This window comes from Pundamilia nyererei, unplaced genomic scaffold, assembly GCF_000239375.1.
Source record: "Pundamilia nyererei isolate P.nyererei 1_Seehausen unplaced genomic scaffold, PunNye1.0 scaffold00158, whole genome shotgun sequence".
Taxonomy (NCBI): Eukaryota; Metazoa; Chordata; class Actinopteri; order Cichliformes; family Cichlidae; genus Pundamilia; species Pundamilia nyererei.
This window is the reverse complement of record NW_005187559.1, coordinates 14537-36851: the sequence shown is the minus strand read 5'-3', so window position 1 is coordinate 36851 and position 22315 is coordinate 14537. Positions and strand designations below refer to the sequence as shown.

General features: G+C 38.2%; 2 protein-coding genes and 1 pseudogene across 2 annotated transcripts; 1 reads left to right on the top strand and 2 right to left on the bottom strand.

Moving 5' to 3' along the window:
- Positions 1-709: 709 nt before the first annotated feature.
- On the top strand, positions 710-6129 carry LOC102196954 (uncharacterized). The gene is made up of 16 exons (XM_013913902.1): positions 710-722; positions 827-888; positions 1259-1370; positions 1456-1547; positions 1646-1789; positions 1937-2081; positions 2227-2387; positions 2633-2812; positions 2966-3110; positions 3268-3437; positions 3561-3701; positions 3941-4094; positions 4165-4316; positions 4750-4932; positions 5216-5254; positions 5347-6129. Exons 2-16 carry the CDS (start codon positions 838-840, stop codon positions 5791-5793), a joined length of 2316 nt encoding a protein of 771 aa, XP_013769356.1. The 5' UTR covers positions 710-722; positions 827-837; the 3' UTR covers positions 5794-6129.
- Positions 6130-6279: 150 nt separating this feature from the next.
- Positions 6280-17030, bottom strand: LOC102196493 (myosin heavy chain, fast skeletal muscle). Its single transcript, XM_005745333.2, has 39 exons — positions 16812-17030; positions 16550-16693; positions 16308-16464; positions 16190-16217; positions 15990-16101; positions 15813-15905; positions 15661-15724; positions 15465-15563; positions 14908-15011; positions 14688-14826; positions 14284-14402; positions 14036-14185; positions 13781-13951; positions 13378-13684; positions 12964-13040; positions 12783-12870; positions 12577-12694; positions 12339-12462; positions 12117-12253; positions 11761-12016; positions 11256-11498; positions 10939-11115; positions 10707-10852; positions 10525-10615; positions 10050-10439; positions 9823-9949; positions 9543-9661; positions 9085-9281; positions 8801-8984; positions 8553-8718; positions 8338-8462; positions 7950-8258; positions 7673-7876; positions 7408-7533; positions 7121-7291; positions 6901-7005; positions 6720-6815; positions 6485-6616; positions 6280-6385 (listed from the first exon to the last, which is right to left on the bottom strand). Exons 1-39 carry the CDS (start codon positions 17013-17015, stop codon positions 6365-6367), a joined length of 5820 nt encoding a protein of 1939 aa, XP_005745390.1. The 5' UTR covers positions 17016-17030; the 3' UTR covers positions 6280-6364.
- A 4663-nt stretch (positions 17031-21693) lies between these two features.
- LOC102203292 (myosin-7-like) overlaps positions 21694-22315 on the bottom strand; it is a 4641-nt pseudogene continuing 4019 nt past the window's right edge.

Sequence of the window (22315 nt, the reverse complement as noted above, 5' to 3'; positions counted from 1 at the left end):
TCTTTATTTTAGCTGTTATGATGACTGACTGGAGCTTCCATGTTGTACTGAGGCAGGTTACTGGTCTACAGTTAGACTGGGGACTAGTCCCTTCTGGGGATCGTACACCTTTGATGGTATACTTTTTTTTTTTTTAACCAAAGCTGCGAGTCTTTTCCTGGCAGTTTCTGAGGCCTAAAGGTATGGGCAGCTTACAGTACTTCTTAGGAGGATGGAGATGATGACACTTCTCCCTGACCTGAAGTCCTGGCTCCCCCTTCCTGTATCAATTGAGTTATACCACATAAATCTCTAGTTCTGATAGCAGTTGCTTCTTTCGCATGTTGGAAAACTGAGCTACTAGTTGTTTCATTGTCAGGTCCCACATGCTCTTCATGTAACCCCTTGCCTTGGGATTATAGTCATGGTACCATTCTAGCATTCCCGTTTGTCTATCTGCTGCCTGCCTGCTTGCTTGCTCTATGTGAAGTGAAAGTGGGGCCTTTAAAATGTAAACATGAACCTTGAGTAAAGTGTTAGGTCAGAAAGGAGAGCATGCACACCTACCACAAAAAAAAGATCATCCCTCTGAGGATTATGTTTTCATCTGGGATTACAGATGGCAATATGAAGAACAGGGCAGACGCTGAGGTCTTAATGGCAATCGGTTTATACTCAGGACTAAACTATTAAAACCCTTCTTCCGCTTCATATCCAGTACACACTGAGAGAAGCATCATTCGGTATCATTTCATTTATGCATATAACAGTTCATCTTTTATAGAAGTTTTTTGTAACACTTTTCTTGCATCTAGTTTTCATTTGGGGTTTATATTATTTTTTTCAGTTATTTTTTTGATGGCAGCTGCTGGGATGGATTCAAAATCTAAACCCTCTGATGTTCTGCTGGTAAGATGTCAGTGCAAAACTGATTTCTATGTTCTTGTTCTAATTATATAGGGAGGACTATATTCTTTAAATTTTAGAAATATATTAATTCTTCTAATTAGTTAAAGAAATGTGTGTTATCATTTTTAGTTCTTCATAATAGATACATGTATTGATGTAATACACTATAATTCATTTGTTTTTAATGTTCAATGTTAGCTTTACAGAATCTTTATTGTGATATTGGAAAAAGATTAGCCATTACGATGAATTATCTTTACATTAAGATTCACATTTGACCTTGAGTCAAGATGGTCTGAAAAAACTATTCATATTGAGAAACTATAATGTTGACAGTTCAAGCAATTTTAACAATCTCTATGCTGAATAGGAATCCCCAGAACTTGAGCAGATTCTGGACATAATGAGTTACTCACAGCGTGGACGAATGGACGGACAGTGTTGCACTCTAAGTCCTGCTAAAATAGAGACGACATCTGCAGGTTGGAATAGTGAAAATACCACAGTACAGTATACATCTCCCTTTTTTGGCCTGATTATTGATTGTTTCATTCTTGCTTCCCACAGGGTCAAAAGATGAGAGATCATCCCATACTTCAGATAATAAACAGGGACAATATGTCAACTCGCATTTATCGTTGCCTGGATTTAATTACCAAGTACTAGACTTATGACTATAATATGATGAGGGATACACTGTACAAGTAAAACTGATGATTAAATTACATCAGCTCTCAATTATTACCTGTTTTCTCAGGAAAGTGGACGTAATGATCATCATGTCTCTGCACCGCATATCTCAGTGACTGAGAGTACTTCAGATAGAAACAGGAAGCATCTGTCAGTTCCAGTTGACCAATTACAGATTCCTTCTCAACGTGAACGCTCAAATTCTATAAAGGTCTGTTAATGTGTTAACAAGTTATAACAGTGTTATTCTGATAGCTGTAACAATTAGATTTGTTGATGTTGACTTGTTTAATAATTGTTATCACATATACATCACCCCATTCATTGAGGCTTTATCATGCTGTTTTAACCCAAAAAGTCAGAATCATCTGCTGAACAGCAAAAGTTCATGGAGATGATTACCTATGGACAGCGTGGACGCATGGAGGACCAGTGCTGCTCATTGGATCCTAGCAAGAGTGCTCCTTGCACGCCCAGATACACAGAGAAAAAAACTGTTGCAAGTATGTTAAACATGGCTGAAAATTCAATAATTTCTTGCCATTTTGATAAATTGCATTCATCATTTTAAACTTCCTTTATGAACCTGACTGTTTCAGGTTCTGACAGATTAAATATTTATATTGAAAATTTGCTGTATTTGACCAGTGACAGATCCTGAAATGTTCTTCAATCTGTTGGCCGACACTCAGAGCCGACGGCTCGATGACCAGCGAGTGTCGCTTCCATCATTACCAGGCTTACAAAATGAAAAGGACACTGCTATGGGAGATTCAAGCTACTTGTGTTACATGGTCTCTAAAGTTCAAGTAAGGAATTTTCTTTGTTCTCTTTTAATACAAAGTATCAAAATGCTGCATGGAACTTGACTGCTTGAAATGATGACTGCTTTGAGTCTGTTTTAACAGGAATGCCACATTAAAACATTTGAGGCAGATTTTCCACAGCTGTCAACTACAAGTGTAGCTTTTTAGTTAAGAGTTTAATAACCATATTATTTTATGTATTTATAGTCAACGTATTGATCAAAAATGCTGACCTAATCTATTTTCAGGGCTCCAGAATGGATGATCAAAGGTGTTCATTACCTCAAATCCTACCCCCAGAGACACCGTGTTCATCAAACAAGGATCAGTCTGAATCCGGTTTAAACCCATTACGGTCAGCCTCCTTCAGCTCCAGTTCAGACATCATAAAGCAACTAAAAAGTGAGGATAAAAATCCTCAAAAACAGGTATCTCCGCGCTTTCAGTTTTAGCCCCCCAAAAGAAATTGTAAACAGCATCGACACTAAACAATGAGGTTTTAGATCACCCCATTTCTTTTTGCATGTGTTATATTTTTGTATTATTCATTCACTTAACAAAATTCACATTATCCCATCTAGTTCTTGACTCCAGCTGAACAGGAAGATCTTTTTACCTTAATTAGTAATTCCCACCATGGCCGGATGGATGAACAGCGATGTGTCCTAAATGCTACACCCCAGTCCACACCTAAGCACCATTTCAGTCAAAGTGAAATCCCCCAAGGTCAGAAAACAGAAAATTTTCCCTTTGGTTTTTTTTTTGCATTTGATATTTTTTCTAAATGAAAACTCAGTTGTTTTGTACGTTGATATATAACAGCGCATATATTTCTCAATGAAGCTAACAAGTATTTTATTTTTCTCTAACATCCAATGCCCAGATTCTGATAATTTCTTCAGCTTACTGGCCAACTCACAGGGCCGACGGCTGGACGACCAGAGAGTGTCCCTTCCTTCATTACCTGGAATACAGAATGGAGGTACCACATTAACACCCACTGCTGCTGAGACGGATGCAAGCTACTTGTGTTATCTGGTTTCCAAAGTCCAGGTTGGCCCTATATGTAACATTGCGAAAAGTTATTCACAGCTTTTGTTTCTTTGTTAAGTATCCACGAAGTTTTTGCACATATAGATTTATCAGTTTTGCTTCAATCAAACTTTTTACCCACAGGGCTCAAGGATGGATGAACAGAGATGTTCTGCACCCCACATCTTCCAGAATCTGGGTACTCCATCAGCTCAGCGCACATCTGATAAACCTCCTTGGAGGTCTGCCTCATTAAACCGTGACAAAACTGAACAGCGTGGGCAGGTCAATGTTCATACCACATATCACTCAACATTGTTTTACCTATACTTTTTCTGCCCTGTAATTTTATATTTCTTAAGCAAGCCACAAAAACTATATAGTGATTGACTAGAACTTTTATTATCTAGTCTTTTAAAGAAATAACATAGCTGTATTGATTGCTTAATGGCAGCCTCTGTTTGCTATGTCTTTTTGAGAGTTGTCCCATTTCTTATGACATATCTTTCTGTAAAACAATTTAGGGAATATCCGCAGCTGAAGAGGAGCAGTTCCTTAAAATGATAAGTCGAATACAAAGTGGACGCATGGAAGAGCAACGCTGCTTTTTACAACCCAGCAGAAGCACACCTTCCTCACCTACACACAATGGCAGTGCTTTGAATAAAGTACCCATAGGTCAGAAAAATGCACAGTGCACTTGAATATGAGTATTTTGTCTCTGAAATGTCAAGAATAATTATTTCAGGCGCAGAAGCAGAGGCGTTCTTCAAAATCATCACCTCCAGTCAGTCGCGACGACTAGATGATCAGCGCGTTGCACTTCCTACCTTGCCAGGGATAAGTGGAAATTCTGAAGGAAAAGTAGACATACAACGACATACAACAGCTGAAATCCCAGTAAGTTACACAACATCTAAATTATTGGTACTGTGAAAATTAAGAAAAGTGTAATAAATGTGGTTATATATATATTCTTTTAACTCTATGCAAGTTAAGTGCATGCAGGACACCATGTCTCTCTCTCTCTCAGTTTGTCATACTTAGAGACCCATCATATCCAACCATTAAATGTAACTGTAAATGACCATTATGTAGACCTTAGGCTATCTCTCGTAACCTTTGGCTTGTCTACAGTACTGTAACTACACAACCATGACCAAAATTTCTTTCATGGCTCTAAATGTAGTTACCACTCTGTCAAAAACCTCAATTAAGAGTGTTTTTCCACCATTCTACTGCTGATTATATTTTAATAAATTGCAACTGATCATTTGTTTTTCTGCAAAACACTTGCCAGTTTAACGGACTCTCATCATTTCTATTCTGTAAGGTCTCTCCACTACCACAGATCACAGTGGCTAAATGTACACCTACAACTTCAAAAAAGTGTCCTACACCTGCCTCACAACCTCAAATGGCATATGGAAAGCCTGCTTCCACCGAGGCCTTACCCAAATCTGCTTCACTTATTCCCAAGGGAGAATTTAAGAAGAAGTCTAATTTCCCAGCTAAGGTAAATTCTTCATTTTTCCATTTTTCAGTACATTCGAGTTTGTAGACAAATATATAACAAGTAAACACACATTAGTAGAGTATAACAAATTACCAGTATTTTTATTCTCTAAAATATTATATGTTTCTGTATGGGACAAACAGATTCTCCTTTTTGAAAGCCTCCTGAATTAGAAACACAAAGGCTGATATCCCAGTAAATGAAAAAAACAGAACAAAACAAAAAAAGCTGATAAGAGATTCTGTAACACTGTTTGAGTTCAGTGACTTGTGACATGTTACAGGTAACAGTGAGTGTATCTGTGAGCTTCACACCTCAGGAGGTAAGTTGTAAGATAACTTATTACCCAAAGGTACTGCCATAATAAAAGACGTGCCTTCAGTACTACTCTTTTCTTCTCTGGAAAATGAACAGAAGAATGCCAATGAGCCAGATGCATTTCCAGATGTCTATCTAACTCTTGGAGCCCCAGGGGACAACCTTGTGATACCTCTGAGTCCAGTATGTGGCAGGCCCTTGTCCTTTGACCTAAACCTTGTTATGAAGGAAGATGTTAAGTTCAGGCATCGCTCTCCAAGCCATTCCAGTCCCAGAAAAAACAACTCCAGGCCGCCATCTCCCAACAAAGGTGCGACTGGTAAAGCACATCCTACATGCTCACATGAACAGGGGAAGCTTGTGACCAGCCACAACAGTGCAGATGTAAACTCCTTCTCCCCAACTGAAAAGACTCACCTGGAGAAAGGAATGGCTCAAGAAGGACAAAAGGGGAAAGGAGAACTTGGAAAGGTGAGGGAAAAGGCACAGCATGGAAAAGGAAAGGGCGCTGTAAAGAAAGATATGAAGAAGAGTGGCAAATAATGTACTTGTAAATTATGGGATTTAAATGTAAAAAAAAAAAGTAGCAAAAAAATTGTATTTGTATTGCTAAAAGCTCTTATTAGAAATTATGTTGATTCTGCTTTATAGGGTCATTTGAAGGATAGTCCTTTGCTAGCTAAATTTACAGTACATATTGTGTCTATTGTTTTCAGTTTTGCAAATTTTCTAAATGTAAATACACTGTAAGGAATTTTATTCTTTGTGTCAATTATAATTGTAATCTTGAATTAAAACCTTTGGTCTGTTAAACTCTGTGAAGATGTGACAAAAACCAAACCAAAACAAACATGATAAAAAAAACCAACAGCAATAAATGGGGAATCATTTCCTTTGGTCTGAATTCTGAACTTTGACATCTGCATTTAGCATTGGAGCATATGGGTCGTCTACTCCACCCACAGAGCTGAAAACATGACCATATGAAGTAGAACATGCTAAGCAATAAAAAGAAAACATAATACTTTGGAAATTTTCACCATTTATTGAGGATTTACAGAGAAAGTTGTTCATATTGTATGAACTCTTAAATGCTGCAACTAGATTGCATTTCCTATTCAGCCGAGTCACTTCCCTGAAAGCAAGAGAGAGATACAGACCATAGAGTTAATGCTTATAGGGATATACTGCAGTAGGAATGCAATAACAAAAAGTATTGCAAATGAAATACCACCTTTCCGACTTCACGGCTCTTGGCTCTCAACTTGTTGACCTGGGACTCAGCAATGTCAGCACGCTCCTGAGCTTCCTCCAGCTCATGCTGGACCTTCCTGAGCCTGGACATGTGAGTGTTTGCCTGCTCCTCCTGTAAAGGATTTACAAAAATACTGACTTGGTTATAGGGGAGTCAATGGGCGTGCTATGAACCAAGCTGAAGCAGATTTGGCATATAATTGTAGTTGACTTACAGCCTCCTCAGACTGTCTCTTGTAAGCCTTGACTTTGAGCTGCAGCTTGTCCACCAGATCCTGAAGTCTGGTCACATTCTTCTTGTCTTCCTCAGTCTACACAAAATACAGCTGTTACTTAAGAGGTATTTGAGAAGAGACAAAGGGCACGTTTGCTTGTTGTTGGCAAAAGAAGACTTACCTGATAAGTGAGCTCCTTCACTCTCCTCTCATATTTGCGGACTCCTTTAACAGCATCAACACCACGTCTCTGCTCAGCTTCAAGTTCAGCTTCCAGTTCACGGACCTTTAATGCCATGATAAATAATTAACTTTGCTTCAAATATAAAGAAAAACTTAAATTCATATAATTTAATCAAAATATATTTTATGTATATAAGCATACAATATACACTTCATACCCTGGACTCCAGTTTCTGGAGCTGCTTCTTGCCACCCTTCATGGCGAGGTTCTCTGCCTCATCCAGACGGTGCTGCAGGTCCTTGACTGTGACCTCCAGGTTCTTCTTCATCCTTTCCAGGTGAGCACTGGTGTCCTGCTCCTTCTTCAGCTCCTCAGCCATCATGGCAGCCTAAAATAATTTTTTCCATTTAATTAATCTATTTAAAAATCTATGGCAACCTTTTATTATCACTGAAAGGAAGTGAAGTGTTTAATAGAACAGATTACTTAGAGATTTAAACTCACGTCAGTGATGGCTTTTTTTGCTTTCTCTTCAGCATTTCTTGCTTCCTGCACAGCATCATCCACCTCACTCTGGATCTGCACAAAATCGGCTTCGAGCTTCTTTTTCGTGTTCAGAAGACTGGTGTTCTAAAGGTTTAGGAAAGATTATATGATATAAATATGTTCTAAGTTCATATACCGGTACTAGATATTTACAGTAAATTTACAATGTATTTCCTAATTAAAATTACATTAGGTTAAATTTTTCTTGACATTATAAACAAACCTGAGAGTGAAGCAGTCCGACACGCTCGCTAGCATCAACCAACTCCTGCTCAGCTACTTTGCGTCCTCTCTCTGTCTGCTCCAGAGCGGCTCTCAGCTCCTCAATCTCAGCCACCATCAGACCATTTCTGCGCTCCACCATGGCGACCTGCTCCTTCATGTCTTCCTGTCCTCTGAGAGCTTCATCAAGGTGCAGCTGGGCATCCTGATGAAATAAATCAATCAATAAATAAGTACTTATTCTGTTTCTTTAACTAATGATATGGAAAAAAGGTCACCTTGAGCTGTCCTTGGACATTCCTCAGTTGTTTCTGGGCCTCAGCAGCCTGTCTGTTGGCATGGCTCAGCTGAATCTCCATCTCATTCAGGTCTCCCTCCATCTTCTTCTTGACTCTCAGGGCATCATTCCTGCTCCTGACCTCAGCATCAAGAGTGCTCTGCATGGAGTCAATCACCCTCTGGCTGTTCCTCTTGATCTGCTCCATCTCCTCGTCCTTCTCTGCTAGCTTCCTGTCGATCTCACTTTTGACTTGGTTTAGCTCAAGCTGAATACGAAGAATCTTGGATTCTTCATGTTCCAGAGTGCCCTGCGAGATAAGTCAGATAAGTAACAAATACCAAGTAGAATCATCAAAATAAATAATATTGACATAAAAAATATTAAACCTCTGCTTCTTCAAGGGCAGTCTGAATCTCAGCCTTTTCACTTTCTACAGTCTTCTTGGCTTTTTCCAGCTCATGGATGCTCTTTCCAGTCTCACCAATCTGCTCAGTCAGATCTGAGATCTCCTCTAAAGTAGAAAAATGAACCAAACTGTTGTTATTATCTTAGATCCAGATCTATATTCTTTGACATTTTTTGTCAAGTTATGGGTGCATACGCTGCAGGTTCTTGTTCTCTCTCTTCATGGTCTCAAGATGATCCAGAGCCTCTTCATATGAGTTCTTCATCTTGAACAACTCAGTGCTGAGAGAACGAGCCTCCTTTTGGGCTCCTTCCAGCTCTGCCTGGCTCTCCTCATACTTCTGTTTCCATTCTGCCAGGACCTATTTTAATATAGGTTATTCAGTTAGTTGTCATTATTGGTGTATTCCTCTTGTTAGCATATTGGCTATGTTTAAACTTTACTTTATCAAAGTTCCTCTGCTTCTTGTCAAGGTTGGCAGCCAGAGAATTAGCTCTCTCCACATCAGTCATGAGGTCCTCCACCTCACCCTGCAGCCTCTGCTTGGTCTTCTCCAGTGAGGCACACTTGGAGTTCACAGCCTCAATGGATTCCTCAGCCTCCTGCAGGCGCTGGGCAAGCTTTTTCCTGCAATTTGCAAAAATTTGCTTGTATTAATTCCATTATGTATTAAAAGTAATACAGTATTACATTTTTATTCACAAAAGAGAAGAAAGCATTTATGTACTTGGCCTCCTCCAGCTCCTCAGTGCGCTGGATGGCATCAGTCTCATATTTGGATCGCCACTGAGCCACCTCACTGTTGGCCTTGGACATTCCTCGCTGCAGCTCAGCCTTGGCCTCCTGCTCCTCCTCAAACTGCTCTCTGAGCAGATCACAGTCATGACGTGCTGACTGAACAGCATGAGCCAGGGCATTCTTGGCCTGTTGTTAATAATAATACATTTTAAATAATAATAAATGTCTTTGCTTTTCTTTTATCTCTCAGTGAGCATGTTGACAAAGTAATGTAAAGTTATTCTAAATCTGAGATATAGGTTGTGACATATAGTTAATGTGAGATAAGTTGACATTAAGTAACTTGCATTTATTCTTGTTTTCACTTGCAGATCCATGGTTCATCAATGTTCTTTTACAATGTATGTAATGCTGAATATAATACTTCTTTAATATGACATCTGGTACCTTCACTTCCTCCTCAGTATGTCGCTTAAGCTCTTCAATCTGTTGAGTGTAAGCCTGTTTGCCTCTGGTAAGCTGGGAAATAAGAGCTTCCTTTTCCTCAAGCTGACGAGAAAATTCACCTGGGCAAAACAGATTAAAGAAAAATACTTTTCATAACTGAAAAATCACCATGTATTTTAAACACAAACAATATCATCTGTTTGAAACTTAAATTGTTTCTGAACTTAAAACGGCTACTAAATGAAATACAGTTACATACTTCATATCTTTGGATACACACCATTCTCAGTTTGGAGTCTTGCCCTCTGTGCACTCATGTCGTTAAGCTGGCGAACATTCTCATCATTTTTGGACTTGAGCTCACTTAACTGGTCTTCAAGAGTTCGGCACATTTTCTCCAGATTGCCCTATAAATTGCACATAATTGTCATGACTCAAATCCAGGAAAGATATAACTGTTGCGCTCTTTCATTGTTTAGATAGCCGCTTTTTCTCAAAATTGCATACCTTTGCTTTGGCAACAGCCTCCATATTGCTTGCGAGGTCATCAATCTCCATCTTGTACTCGCTCTTCTCTTTCTCCAGCTTCTGTTTGACACGCTGGAGGTTGTCGATCTGCTCTCCGAGCTCTGCAACAGTGTCAGCCTGCTTCTTACGGAGAGCTGCTGCAGTAGCTTCATGCTGCAGAGTTGCTTCTTCAAGATCACGACGCAGTTTCTGGAACTCAGCCTCTCGCTTCTTGTTCATCTCAATCTGAGCAGCTGTTGCTCCTCCAGCTTCCTCAAGCCTCTCACTGATCTCTTCAAGCTCCCTGGAGAGGTCGGCTCTCTGCTTCTCTACCTTAGCCCGAGCTGCCCTCTCAGCCTCAATCTCCTCTTCCAGCTCTTCAATACGAGCCTTTAGGGTAATAACACCACAAAGACTTATTGAGTTGACATGTTTTAGTTTTACTGAACATAATATTCACCTAAAATAATGGTACCTGGAGTTCTTTGATCTTCTTCTGAAGCTGAGTACCAAGAGACTGCTCATCCTCAATCTTGCCAAGAAGCTGACTGATTTCAAAGTCCTTCCTGTAAATGGAGAAGACAAAGAAATGACTCTGACAGCTCTGTGGCTCTTCTGAATGCAAGTGTAGGAACTTTATCAGTGACTGTTTTTTACTTTTTGATTTTCTCGTCAGACTGCTGCTTGTCATTCTCCAGATCCATTATGGATTCCTGGGCCAGTTTCAAATCTCCCTCCAGCTTCCTCTTGGCTCTCTCAAGGTCCATGCGGAGCTTCTTCTCTTGCTCCAGTGAACCCTCAAGCTATTAAAAAATGTTACATATTTTTTACAACTGAATAATTCATAATAATATAAAATTTTAATTTTAAAAAGATGATGTTTTCTTACATCATCAACTTGTTGTTCCAGTTTTGTCTTGGCTTTGGTCAGAGTGTTGACTTTGTCTTCCTCTGCCTGGAGATCATCCAGTGTTTGTTGATGGGCCTCTTGTAAGGCTTTCTTCTCCTTAGTCAACTTGGCAATTGACTCATCTTGAGATGCCATCTCCTCTGTCAGGTTTTTCACCTGAAATAAATAATAATTGGGAATTTCATGGGAATTTCCCATGAAAGTTAATAAATTAACATGGCAAAATAAGACATTACAGCATATAAACACATTATGTGTATGTATTTTGGTGAAAACTACAATCACATGAACTGAACCTTGTTTTCTGTGGCATGTTTCTCCTTCTCCACTTTGGCCAAGGTGAGCTCCAAGTCATCAATGTCCTTCTTCAGCTCAGAGCATTCATCCTCCAGCTTCCTCTTCTTAGCAGTCAGCTCAGCATTGATTTCTTCTTCATCCTCCAGTCTCTCACTTGTCTCTTTGAGTTTTGCCTCGAGCTGGATCTTGCTCTTAATGAGCCCCTCACACCTTTCTTCAGCATCAGAAAGATTCTCATTTTCCTGTGACAAGGCAAGAAATATGGGAATTATATTATTATATTATAGTATAAGAAGAATAATTATTATCATACTTTTATAAATAAAGAATATTATCATGTTTTTAATTACAGCAATTCAGCACAGTTCTCAGTTACAGCACATCTCACAGCCAAACACCAGCCAAAAAGTCATACTGATAAATAGACTAATATGTGGTTATTTTTCAGCTAATTGAGCATTATTATAATAGAAGATGCATTTTCTCCTCCCCCTTGTTACTCACAGCTGCTACTTGAAGTTGCAGGTCATTCTTCTCTTGCAGCAGGCTGACCATCTTCTCTTCCAGTTCCTTCTTCTTGGCCAGAGCAGTAGCCAGGTCTGTCTGCATCTTCTCATAGTTCTCCTTCATGTTCTGCAACTCCTTCTCAGTCTCAGCACTCTTTAGAAGAGGCTTGATCTTAAAGTACAGATGCATCCATGGCCAGTTCTTGACATTCATGAATGAACGGATGTTGTACTGGATGCTGAAGATAGCATCTCTACAAAAACAACGCAAATTACCATGCTTTGACGTACTGCTTTTGCGTAACATCACATGATATTTAAATAGTAATTTGACATATTGTTTCTGAATTATACCTTCTCTCCATCATCTTCACAAACTCTTTCCTCATGAGGTATCCTCTGCAGAGAGCCTGAGTCATGGTCACCAGCTCAGCCAGTTTCTCATCTCTCATCTCCTCAAGAGTGCCCAGCAGACCAGCTTTGAAGAACACCTGTGTTGAAGTGAAACAAATTAGTTCACATGAATTAGTTCTGTTTAATACAACTGGAGGTTGTAAAGGTCATCATAAAGTGTACCTTCGTGTGCCCAAACTTGTACTGTGTGTGATCCACATCAATGGAGCCAAGCAGCTTCTCTGAAGCTTTCTTGTTGTCGATGAACTGTCCCTCAGGGATGACGCTGGCATTCAACACTTTGTATCTGTAAGAAAATATAGTGATGTTACTTGGATTTTGCACCCATTGTCCTTGTGTTTTCCCTTTTCCAGTACCTTTGAAGTTATTTTAACTTTCTTATAAAGAAAACAGAAGTCACCTCTGCTTGAAGTCACCATAGAGGATTCTGCTGGGGAAACCCTTTCTGCAGATTCTGATGCCCTCCAGGACACCATTACACCTCAGCTGATGGATGACCAAATGATTTTCCATAAGACCTGAAAGTTAAAAATTCATATAGTTTAAATCATTTCAATATGTCACTTTTAACATTTTTTTAAATCAGTATGACTGTGTGCTTTATACCTGGGGTCTTTGACTCATTGGGAATCAGGCAACGAACAAAGTGAGGATGAGTGCTCCTTAAGTTGGTCATCAGTTTGCCCAGGTTTTCCTGGGGGGGGGGGGAGACATATTTAAACAAATGATAGCTGCTTAAAATAAACCAATACATTTGAATATATTTTTTTGTGGCGGTTCAAAATACCCTGAAAAGAGCAGACACTGTCTGGAAAGAACCACCCTTCTTCTTTCCACCACCCTTCTTGCCGCCACCAGCAGCATCTGTTGTTCAATACACTTAATTAAGAGAACTGAATAACTAATGCTATAGTGAGTGTTTTACAATAATTTAATTTTAAACCATATTTTCAATGAAAACAATAACTGTGTGATCACTGATTCAACTTCATTTCCTAGAGGAAACATATTTAATGAGTATTCACAAATGGTCATAATAATAATAATAATAATGGATTGGATTTATATAGCGCTTTTCAAGGCACCCAAAGCGCTTTTACAATGCCACTATTCATTCACTCTCACATTCACACACTGGTGGAGGCAAGCTACAGTTGTAGCCACAGCTGCCCTGTATTTTTTTACATTATTTATTTCCTACCATCAGCTCCAGCATGGGCTGCATACAGGAAGCACAGCAGTTTGTTTGATGACTTCTGGTAGAGCTGCACAACTGAATCATTCAGTGGGTCCTTGTTCTTGTCCAGCCAGCCATTGATATTGTAGTCCACTGTACCAGCATAGTGAACCAGGGCGAAGTGTGCTTCTGCTTTACCCTTTGCAGGCTTTGGCTTCTCAAATGCCTTGCTCTTGCCAAGATGCTGATCATACAGCTTGTTCTTGAAAGAAGTGTCTGTAGCCTTGGGGAACATGCACTCCTCTTCAAGAATGGAGAAGATGCCCATTGGCTGAAAAGAGAAGTTGTATTCAGGAAAAATCTGTATTTTAGTACCTAGTCAGAAACTGCCATTTTAGTCCTGAACGGCACATCTGAATGGTCTTACCTTCTCAATAAGCTCAATGCAGGCAGCCAAGTCCATACCAAAGTCAATGAACTCCCATTGAATGCCCTCTTTCTTGTACTCCTCTTGTTCCAGGACAAACATGTGGTGGTTGAAAAACTGTTGCAGTTTCTCATTGGTGAAGTTGATACAGAGTTGCTCCAAGCTGTTGAACTGTAGTAACAGAAAGCTAATTCATATCATGAAAAAAAATCATATTTATCTTTAAATCCAGTCTCACATTTTTGAAATGCTCACATCAAAGATCTCAAACCCAGCGATATCCAGCACTCCAATGAAGAACTGTCTGGGCTGCTTTGTGTCCAGCATCTCATTGATACGGATAACCATCCACAAGAACATTTTCTCATATACAGATTTGCACAGAGCCGAGACAGCATTGTTGACCTGGAAGAAGAGAATTCAACATTCTCCTGGATAACACTGTAAAAAGTATTTTAAAATGAAACTTTTTTTTTAATCCTTTCAATTTTAAAAAAAATTACCTGTGGGACAGTCTGACCTTTGGTCACAAACTCATTCCCAACCTTGACTCTTGGGTAGCACAGAGCTTTCAACATGTCAGCTGAATTCAGGCCCATGAGGTAGGCGATTTTATCAGCCACTGATTGGAAAAACAAACATGTTTCATTATGTAACAAAGAAATGTTAACACTATGGAATGAGCTAAAACACAACTAAAATCCACATTGATAGCAGTGCTAAAGATTTATTTTACATTTTATGAACAATTGCAGGCAGTCACTCTGCTCAGTCATTATATTATGGTAGTATGATATTTATCTGTCTAAATGGGAATGGTTAATGCTATGGATGTCACTGTAGTTCTAAGAGTTAATGTGAATTATTACTTCATGAGGATGTAATATTACAAAATCAATTTGATTACCCTCAGTGCCATCAGGTTCAGCCTGCTCTTCACGCTGCTTCTGCTTGAATTTCATGTTGCCATGATGCATCACAGCGCCAGTCAGCTTGTAGATGCCCGCCTTCTCGTCAGCACTGAAGCCCAAGATGTCAATCGCAGTCTGTAATCCAAGCACAGCATTAATTTTTAAACAAGTTATTGTGACAGTTTGCCTTTATTCTACACGTTACCATCAACTTACATCTGTTGCAATGAACTCCTCCACATCATTGATACTTTTGACTGTGATTTCACCCTGACTGATCATTGGATAGTCATAAGGGTTAGTGGAGATTAGAAGAGACTCTAGAAGAAAGTAGAAGAAATGCTTGAGTGGAACATGGTTATTTCCTTATTGTTTTTTAATTGCGCAAGATTAGTGATTGACATAAGGATTTATATAACACAGAGAAGAAAGTGACTAGGTTAGGAAAACTGGGGGAAGAAAACAGTAAAACCAACAGTAACTTCAAGATTATTATATGTTAAAAACACAACTTTACACTATGAAATTATGTGAAATTATATGTTTGGGTGGGTGTAAGGATATAGTGGGTTGAGAAACAGAAAGAGAGAGAGAGAGAGAGGAGAGGTAGCACCTTAAAAAGTTATTTAATTAATAATGTTTTCTTTTTTCCCCAAACAACAAAAGAAGTAGCTTAATTGGAGTGGTTCCCAGATAAAGACTATTCTTTTCTTTAAAACAACTGGGGGTATGGAAAGTAATTTACAGTATGTCTTGTTCAGTTCATCACATACCCAGGAGCTCAGGCTTGTGGCCTGTCATCAGCTGATAGAAGATATGGTAGCTTCTCTCAGCAGACAACTGGAAGGTGACACGGGACTTCTCCAGCAGATCTGTGAACAATTGTTGAATAGGAAGTGTGATGATCAAACAGTACAGGCATTTCATTTGTATACTACTAACTACAAAAGGAAAATAAGGCTAACTTACATGTTTCAATATCAGCTGAGGCTAGTTTTCCAGTGGAGCCAAAGTGAATTCTGATGAATTTACCCTGAACATTTACCACAAAATGTCAGTTTGGCTCTGGATAACAGTAGGTGTAAGAAAATAATTTTAGAGTCCAGAACATGAATACTTACAAAACGAGAGGAGTTGTCATTCCTCACAGTCTTGGCATTTCCATATGCCTCCAGCAGAGGGTTAGCTGCAATGATTTGATCTTCCAGTGAACCCTACACAGAGACATCAAACAGCTGTTTAAAAACAGCAGCAGCAATCACCTGTGACAAACACATTTGATTTGAACACAATTTTACCTGTATTTTTCCTGAGGATGTTTCAGCTTTCTTAGCTCCAGCTACTGCAATTGTTGCAAAATACTGGATAACACGTTTGGTGTTTACAGTCTTTCCTGCACCAGATTCTCCACTGGGGAATTAAAGCATGATTTTTACTTTGCAATACAATTATGATTTTTACTAAAGAAGTGTTCTTGTAATGTTTATATTATACTTACGTAATGAGGATAGACTGATTCTCACGATCTGAAATATAAGAGCACACGCATATTAAACCTACAGTTGACAATCCTCATTGTCCCATGCACCTGAATCTTTAATCAACTTTGATTTTACCAGTGAGCATGAACTGATAGGCATTATCAGAGATGGAGAAGATGTGGGGTGGAGCCTCAATCCTCTTCTTGCCTCTGTATGCCACAACAACCTGAGCATCGTACACAGGAAGCCACTTGTAGGGATTCACCACGACGCAGAAGAGGCCGGAATAAGTCTGTAATAACAAAGACACAGAAACATATATATAGTTGTTACTCAGAGAAAATACAAGCAAAGTATATTATGAGATTAAAGCTTACATAGATCATCCATGATGCAAAACGCTCTTTGAGGTTAAACAGCACGGCAGGCTCATTGAGGTGGGTCATCATTGCCATGTCCTCAATTTTATCAAACTTTGGAGGATTCATGGGGTGGATGTCATCCTCTTTTACAGTGACTGTCTGCATTTGAAAAAGAATAAAATTAAACAAAACCTTTTTTAACATAGTACATTGCATAATCCATAAAGTTGAGTCTAATCTTTTCTAAGAAAGTTGAAGAATTAATTGTTTTACTTACCTTTCCTGTAAGTGTCTCAACAGTTGCCTTGCCACCCTCTCTTTTGACGAGTTTACCCTTCACGTACATGTCATCAGCATCAGTTACAAAGTAGGCACTTTTGGCATCAAAAGGAGTGTTCTGAGCCTCTAATCTCTCTTTCTCAGGTTTTCGGAGGTAAATGGCTGCAGGGCCATAGGCCTGCATCTCTGCATCTGTGCTCATGATGGAACTTTAGGGGGCTGAAATTGAGAGGTTGAGAGGTTTTGTTTTCTTTGTTGTCTTTGTTTTCATAAACATCCCCATGCTAATGTGTGTGTTTGGGAATTGTTCAGATATCACAGAAAATACACTATAATGTACCTTCCTTAGTCCCAGCAGAAAACTGTAAACTCTTGATTCTGTTGCTTGAATCCTAATAACAAACCATCAACTATAATAAATATGGGTGTCCATTAATTTCAAAATATACTACTACTACTACTGCTAAAATTATTATTATTAGTTGTAGTAGTAGTAACCGTAAACAATTCTAAAAGCATTAAAACGTGCAGTGTTAAATATCCCAAAGCTATGATAAAATTGTGTTTCACAATGCAAAATAGCTGAAGTTAATGTTCTTACCTGAGTTGGAAGCCTATCAGTTGCTGACTCAGACTGAAGCACCCTCTTTTATAGAGGGAGAACTTTTTCCTCAGTAGGTGTGCCTTGCTCAGTTTGGTCATGTATTCTTGCCATGTTGCCGTTAATCCCGCGACAGTGACAGTTGCTGTGATTAAACTGCTTTGCAAGCACATTTATAACAGAAGGTGGCCAAACTGGGCAGTCATAAGACATAGTGCTGATTGAAGATGAAAGAAAATTACTGCAAGATCGATTACTTTGAACGATAACACAGCAGATATTTTACATTTGATAATTTATATAACTTACAAGGCATGTAACAAGGCTTTTCTTAATTTAGATGTGTAAAATGCTGTTCATATAAAAGATGAACTCGATTTATGAGCATCAATGTTTTTATTAATAATACATTTCTATTATTACTTCTATCAATAATGATAATAATAATAATAATAATAATTATTATTATTATTATCATAGCAGTAGGAGCAGAAGGTATATTAGAAGTACTTTTTATTTTGGAGAAGCACCAAATGTCACTGGTGTACAGTTGCTCTTCACACATGTCAGATTTGGTGGTCCAATAAAAAAAGGGGGCAGCAAGTGAACAACTGTTCCATAAAGCAAGGTCAAAACATTCAATATAGATCGACTGATTTAAACACATTTTAGTATCAACAGATTAATGAGTCTTTTTCTCCTAATGCTCACTCATTGTATCATCTGATTTAGCTCTGTAATGTGTAGAACAGTTGTTGCGCACGTGTCAAAGATTCTAACCATTTGTAGAAAATATATTCTTATAATATTTAATTAACATACAAGCCTGTCTGGTTCTTGCTTCTCTACAATGTTATTATTAATCATCCTAGTGGAACATGTCATGACACAGGCTGTGGTTTTGGAGAAGCATATAAATGTCACTGGTGTACAGTTGCAGGACAAGCATACATCTCAGATGTCTGAACTGATATTGAGCGCCATTCCATAAAAGCTTAGAAGAGATTACATATCGTCTTGGAATGGAGTGGATGAACAGTTGCCATCTAGAATGGGATAAGACCCAAAATAAGACCTGTGGCAATAAACAAGATTTTAGAGATGCCAGGACTGTAATAGTAAAGTGAATGAAAACTATATCCGGGATTATTTTTACATTTAAGGCTTAGCTTAATAATAAATTCATAAAGGTAAAAAGGAAAACAAAGCTGTATTTTGTTTGTTTTTTTCTTTTTGCCTTTTTGAATTTAGCAATCCTTCATTCTTCAAAAGAGATGACCTTGAGGTATGTAATCCATATAACCTCTGTGCACAGGTGGGTTTTCAGAGCAAACATGCAGAACACGTGCTTCCCAAGTAAAGTCAAATGTCTTCAGTTTTTTTCAGTCACCCTTAATAGCATTTGCCATAGATGTTTTAAGATCTAACAGGGTCAACTTGCTTGTTAAAAACTTTGTATGCATGATCTTGATATAGTTATGGTTACACACTATTTCATACATATCATACAAATATAAATCTGTGATTCCATCCATGTTAATTTAGCAGCATTTTTTATTTTATTTCCTAAAACACAAAAACAAATAAAGCTGTGCTGGGCTACCCTGAACACACGCTGTTTTTCATCTCTGGTGACAAAATGTAACAACAGTTCCAAATACACACAATTGACAAATTAAAGGAAAAGCACAAATGCATGACCCCCACAGTGAGGGGATCCGGTGGCTTTGTTTTGCTTTGGGAGGTATTTTGTTGACAATGTTTGGGCCCCCTTTAGAGGAAAGCCTTGTACTGTAAATCACTTAAGAGTTGTTCTGATTGATCACCTTTGTCCTGTGATGAAACTGTTATATTCTGATGGGACAGAATGGGAAGTTGGTTCTTCCAGCATGACAATTCCTTCATCCACATGGTGTGAGGGGTCAGCTAATGGTTTGATGCGTTTGAAAATGGTATGAATCCGATCTCAGCTCAATGAAATACCTATGGGAGGTGATAAGCAGATATGTTAGACTGTATTCTCCTCTGCCATCAATAAAACAACAAATAAATGAATCCCTGCAGTAGAATTACAAAGACTTTCAAATACCAGTGTGATTAACCCCAGAGCAGAAAGACTCTAACCTGCTTCAAGTTGCAGAATTAGTTTTAAACTGACCTTTGATAGTTGATAAGTACGGTTTGAAGTTTGCATATGTATGCAAATGTAAAGTTTTTAATGATTTCTTGCTTAAACTTTTTTATTACTGTGAATCCAAACATCATACAATTTACACTTAATCTGCTGGGATACAGTGAATAAAACAAGCCTTTTTTTTAGAAGGTGCCAATGGGTACATGGGCAGAGATTGATTGTCCTGACTAATGTTCTCCTTTGAATGTCCTTGGGTGTGTAGATGCTTATAGATGGCCCTCTGCACTAAGCCCTAAACTGAGTAAAAACATGCCAACCATGTCTGGCAAGGAGGAGCCTAAGAAGCTTTAAAAGAGTGTGAGATTATTCCATGACGGGGTAGTAGCACTGGGAGAAGGATGGGTAGTGTCTTTGGCTTTCGTTCTTTGACTTTAATCTTTGTTTTATGTTTTCAGAAAAAGGGTACAGACAGAGAAGGGGAACATTCTAGAGTGCCCCCTTTATAAGACTGAAATTTCAGGTGATTTTGTTTCTCCGTGTAACTTATTAGTTTAATATGAAATGTAGTAACTTATAGTGACATAAAAATACAAGAAGGAAAAAGAAAGCTTGAAGAGGTGAGACTAACTATAAAACTCTCTATGTGTGCTTAACAATATTATTGCATCAGATCATTAATAAGCTAATACTAATTAGCATGCTGGAACTGGAGCTATTATATGTTATATATGATCATATAAATAAAAAGTACAGAATACAGTTTTAACTGTTTGAGAATATTGTGAACTAAACAGTGCTTGCCTTCTTGCATATTTGTAGAATGTTTCCTATGAAATGAGAAAAAAATGCCTAACACTTCAGTAGTTTGAGTGAGAAAATAAATAACATTAAATTGTAGTAGTTTCACTCCTTGTTCAAGCAGACAATTGCTGCTTGCCTAATTGGTCAGTTATTCATTAGAGACATGCTAACAGCTTTGTTTAAAGGAACATAGTTTGTGTCAGTCATATGAGACTATATCTTTCAGCTGCTGGGTATGTGCACTACAATGCTCAAGCTAACCCCGAAAAATGTACTGGCTCACAAATTCACATCCTGCTAGTGTAATATGATCTCATAAATACAATCTGTCCGGGGGCTTGGAACACCTGTGCCTCCTCTGGTGCCAAGCACAAAAGCTCCTTTAACTGCATCTAATTAATACTTCCTTCATGCCTCCTGTAGCCTGCTGTGTACAATATTGAGTTATAGCCATGTCCTTCACATTGTAGTTTTCCATTGTAGCAGACACCCCAGCTGTGCCACAAATAAAAATAAAGAAATAAGAAAACAACTGTCTTACATTATACTCCTCAAAGATAATATAATGTTGTGTAATACTATATTAATTATCAATCATTTTACAAACATTCATAAAGTTCTTTGTCTTCTTCTGATTCGTCTTTTTCTTCTTCTTCTTACCAACCCTCATAGGAGCACTTCAATTACTATTGGCCTGTGTGATCTTTGATGAAAGCTGGGTTCATTTAAAATAGGTCACTCAGCAGTCAGCACTGTGTTTACAAGCAGGCTAAGTTGGCAACAAATACTGGTCATAAATTTAGAGCACTATTAGGATTCCTATTAATTTGCTGTCATACTGCTGAGCTTTCATAGCATTGACAATACTGGCCAACAAGAAGCCACAAGAGAGTACTTGGATTCTTGCAATGGTTTTCAGCTTATACTAAGCTAATTGTCATTCCAGAACAGCAAGTGCCTCACTGTTACAAGTGCCGTTGAGTCCCCGTTAAGTCCTAACATCTTCTTAAACACTGGCCTGACAGTGGTTGCTGTTGGGAAAGTTTTAATTACAGAACTTTATTATTTTCTGTTTACTTAGTTCTTCTAAGAATAGTAAATTGGAAAACAACAATAAACACTTCTTGGAAGCTTGCTAGGAAATTGCGAAATGCTTAAAATTAGTTTCACTATATTAAATAATAAAATGATTAATCCATGGTGGTGTTAGTCAGACTCAAATCTTTTAGTCATTTTTTTTTAGCTTTTAACCAGCAAAGTATGTGTGAACAATTCTAATGCAATTATTAGCTATCACCTGAATAAAAAGCTCCCTTTCCAGCTCTCAGCCTGTGAACCGGGTACTCAAAACTGGAACATTAAGAGACATTAAGAAACATAGAGCCAAATTGCACTTAAACTGTTTTATGGATCAGTAGAGTACACTTTTCAACAAACATAAGTGTCATTAAATTGTAACTTTACTCATAAATCAGGTTTTTGACTTGGAAATGGAATGACAAAGAACAACAGTACAGTACAAAGAACAAGATAAGGTACTGCAGTTTGACGGCAAGATCCTGAAGCTTGGTCACATTCTTCTTCTCCTCCTCAGTCTATACAGATTACTAACTGTAATTAAAAGAGATCTGACTCAGCTCCACCTCTCAGCTTAGTTTCGACTTCTAGTTCCCTCAGCTGTGAGATACAACACACACGAACAATGAAAAACTCTAATTATTCCCAAACCCTACCATGCATTCATGTCCAGTTTATACAGATCATCATATCACACCTCAGGCTGACAAGTAAGCCATCAGCTTTTTCTTAGGGTTAAAAAACTAAAGTTCTGAAAGTTTAGAAAAATATGTTCACAATAAAATATTGTAAATAAAAAAATACAACTTTTAACTGTTTTCTTATTTTTATTCTGTCTTATGCTATTGCTCTGACCGACTGTGAAGCACAACTTAATTGTATTATTATG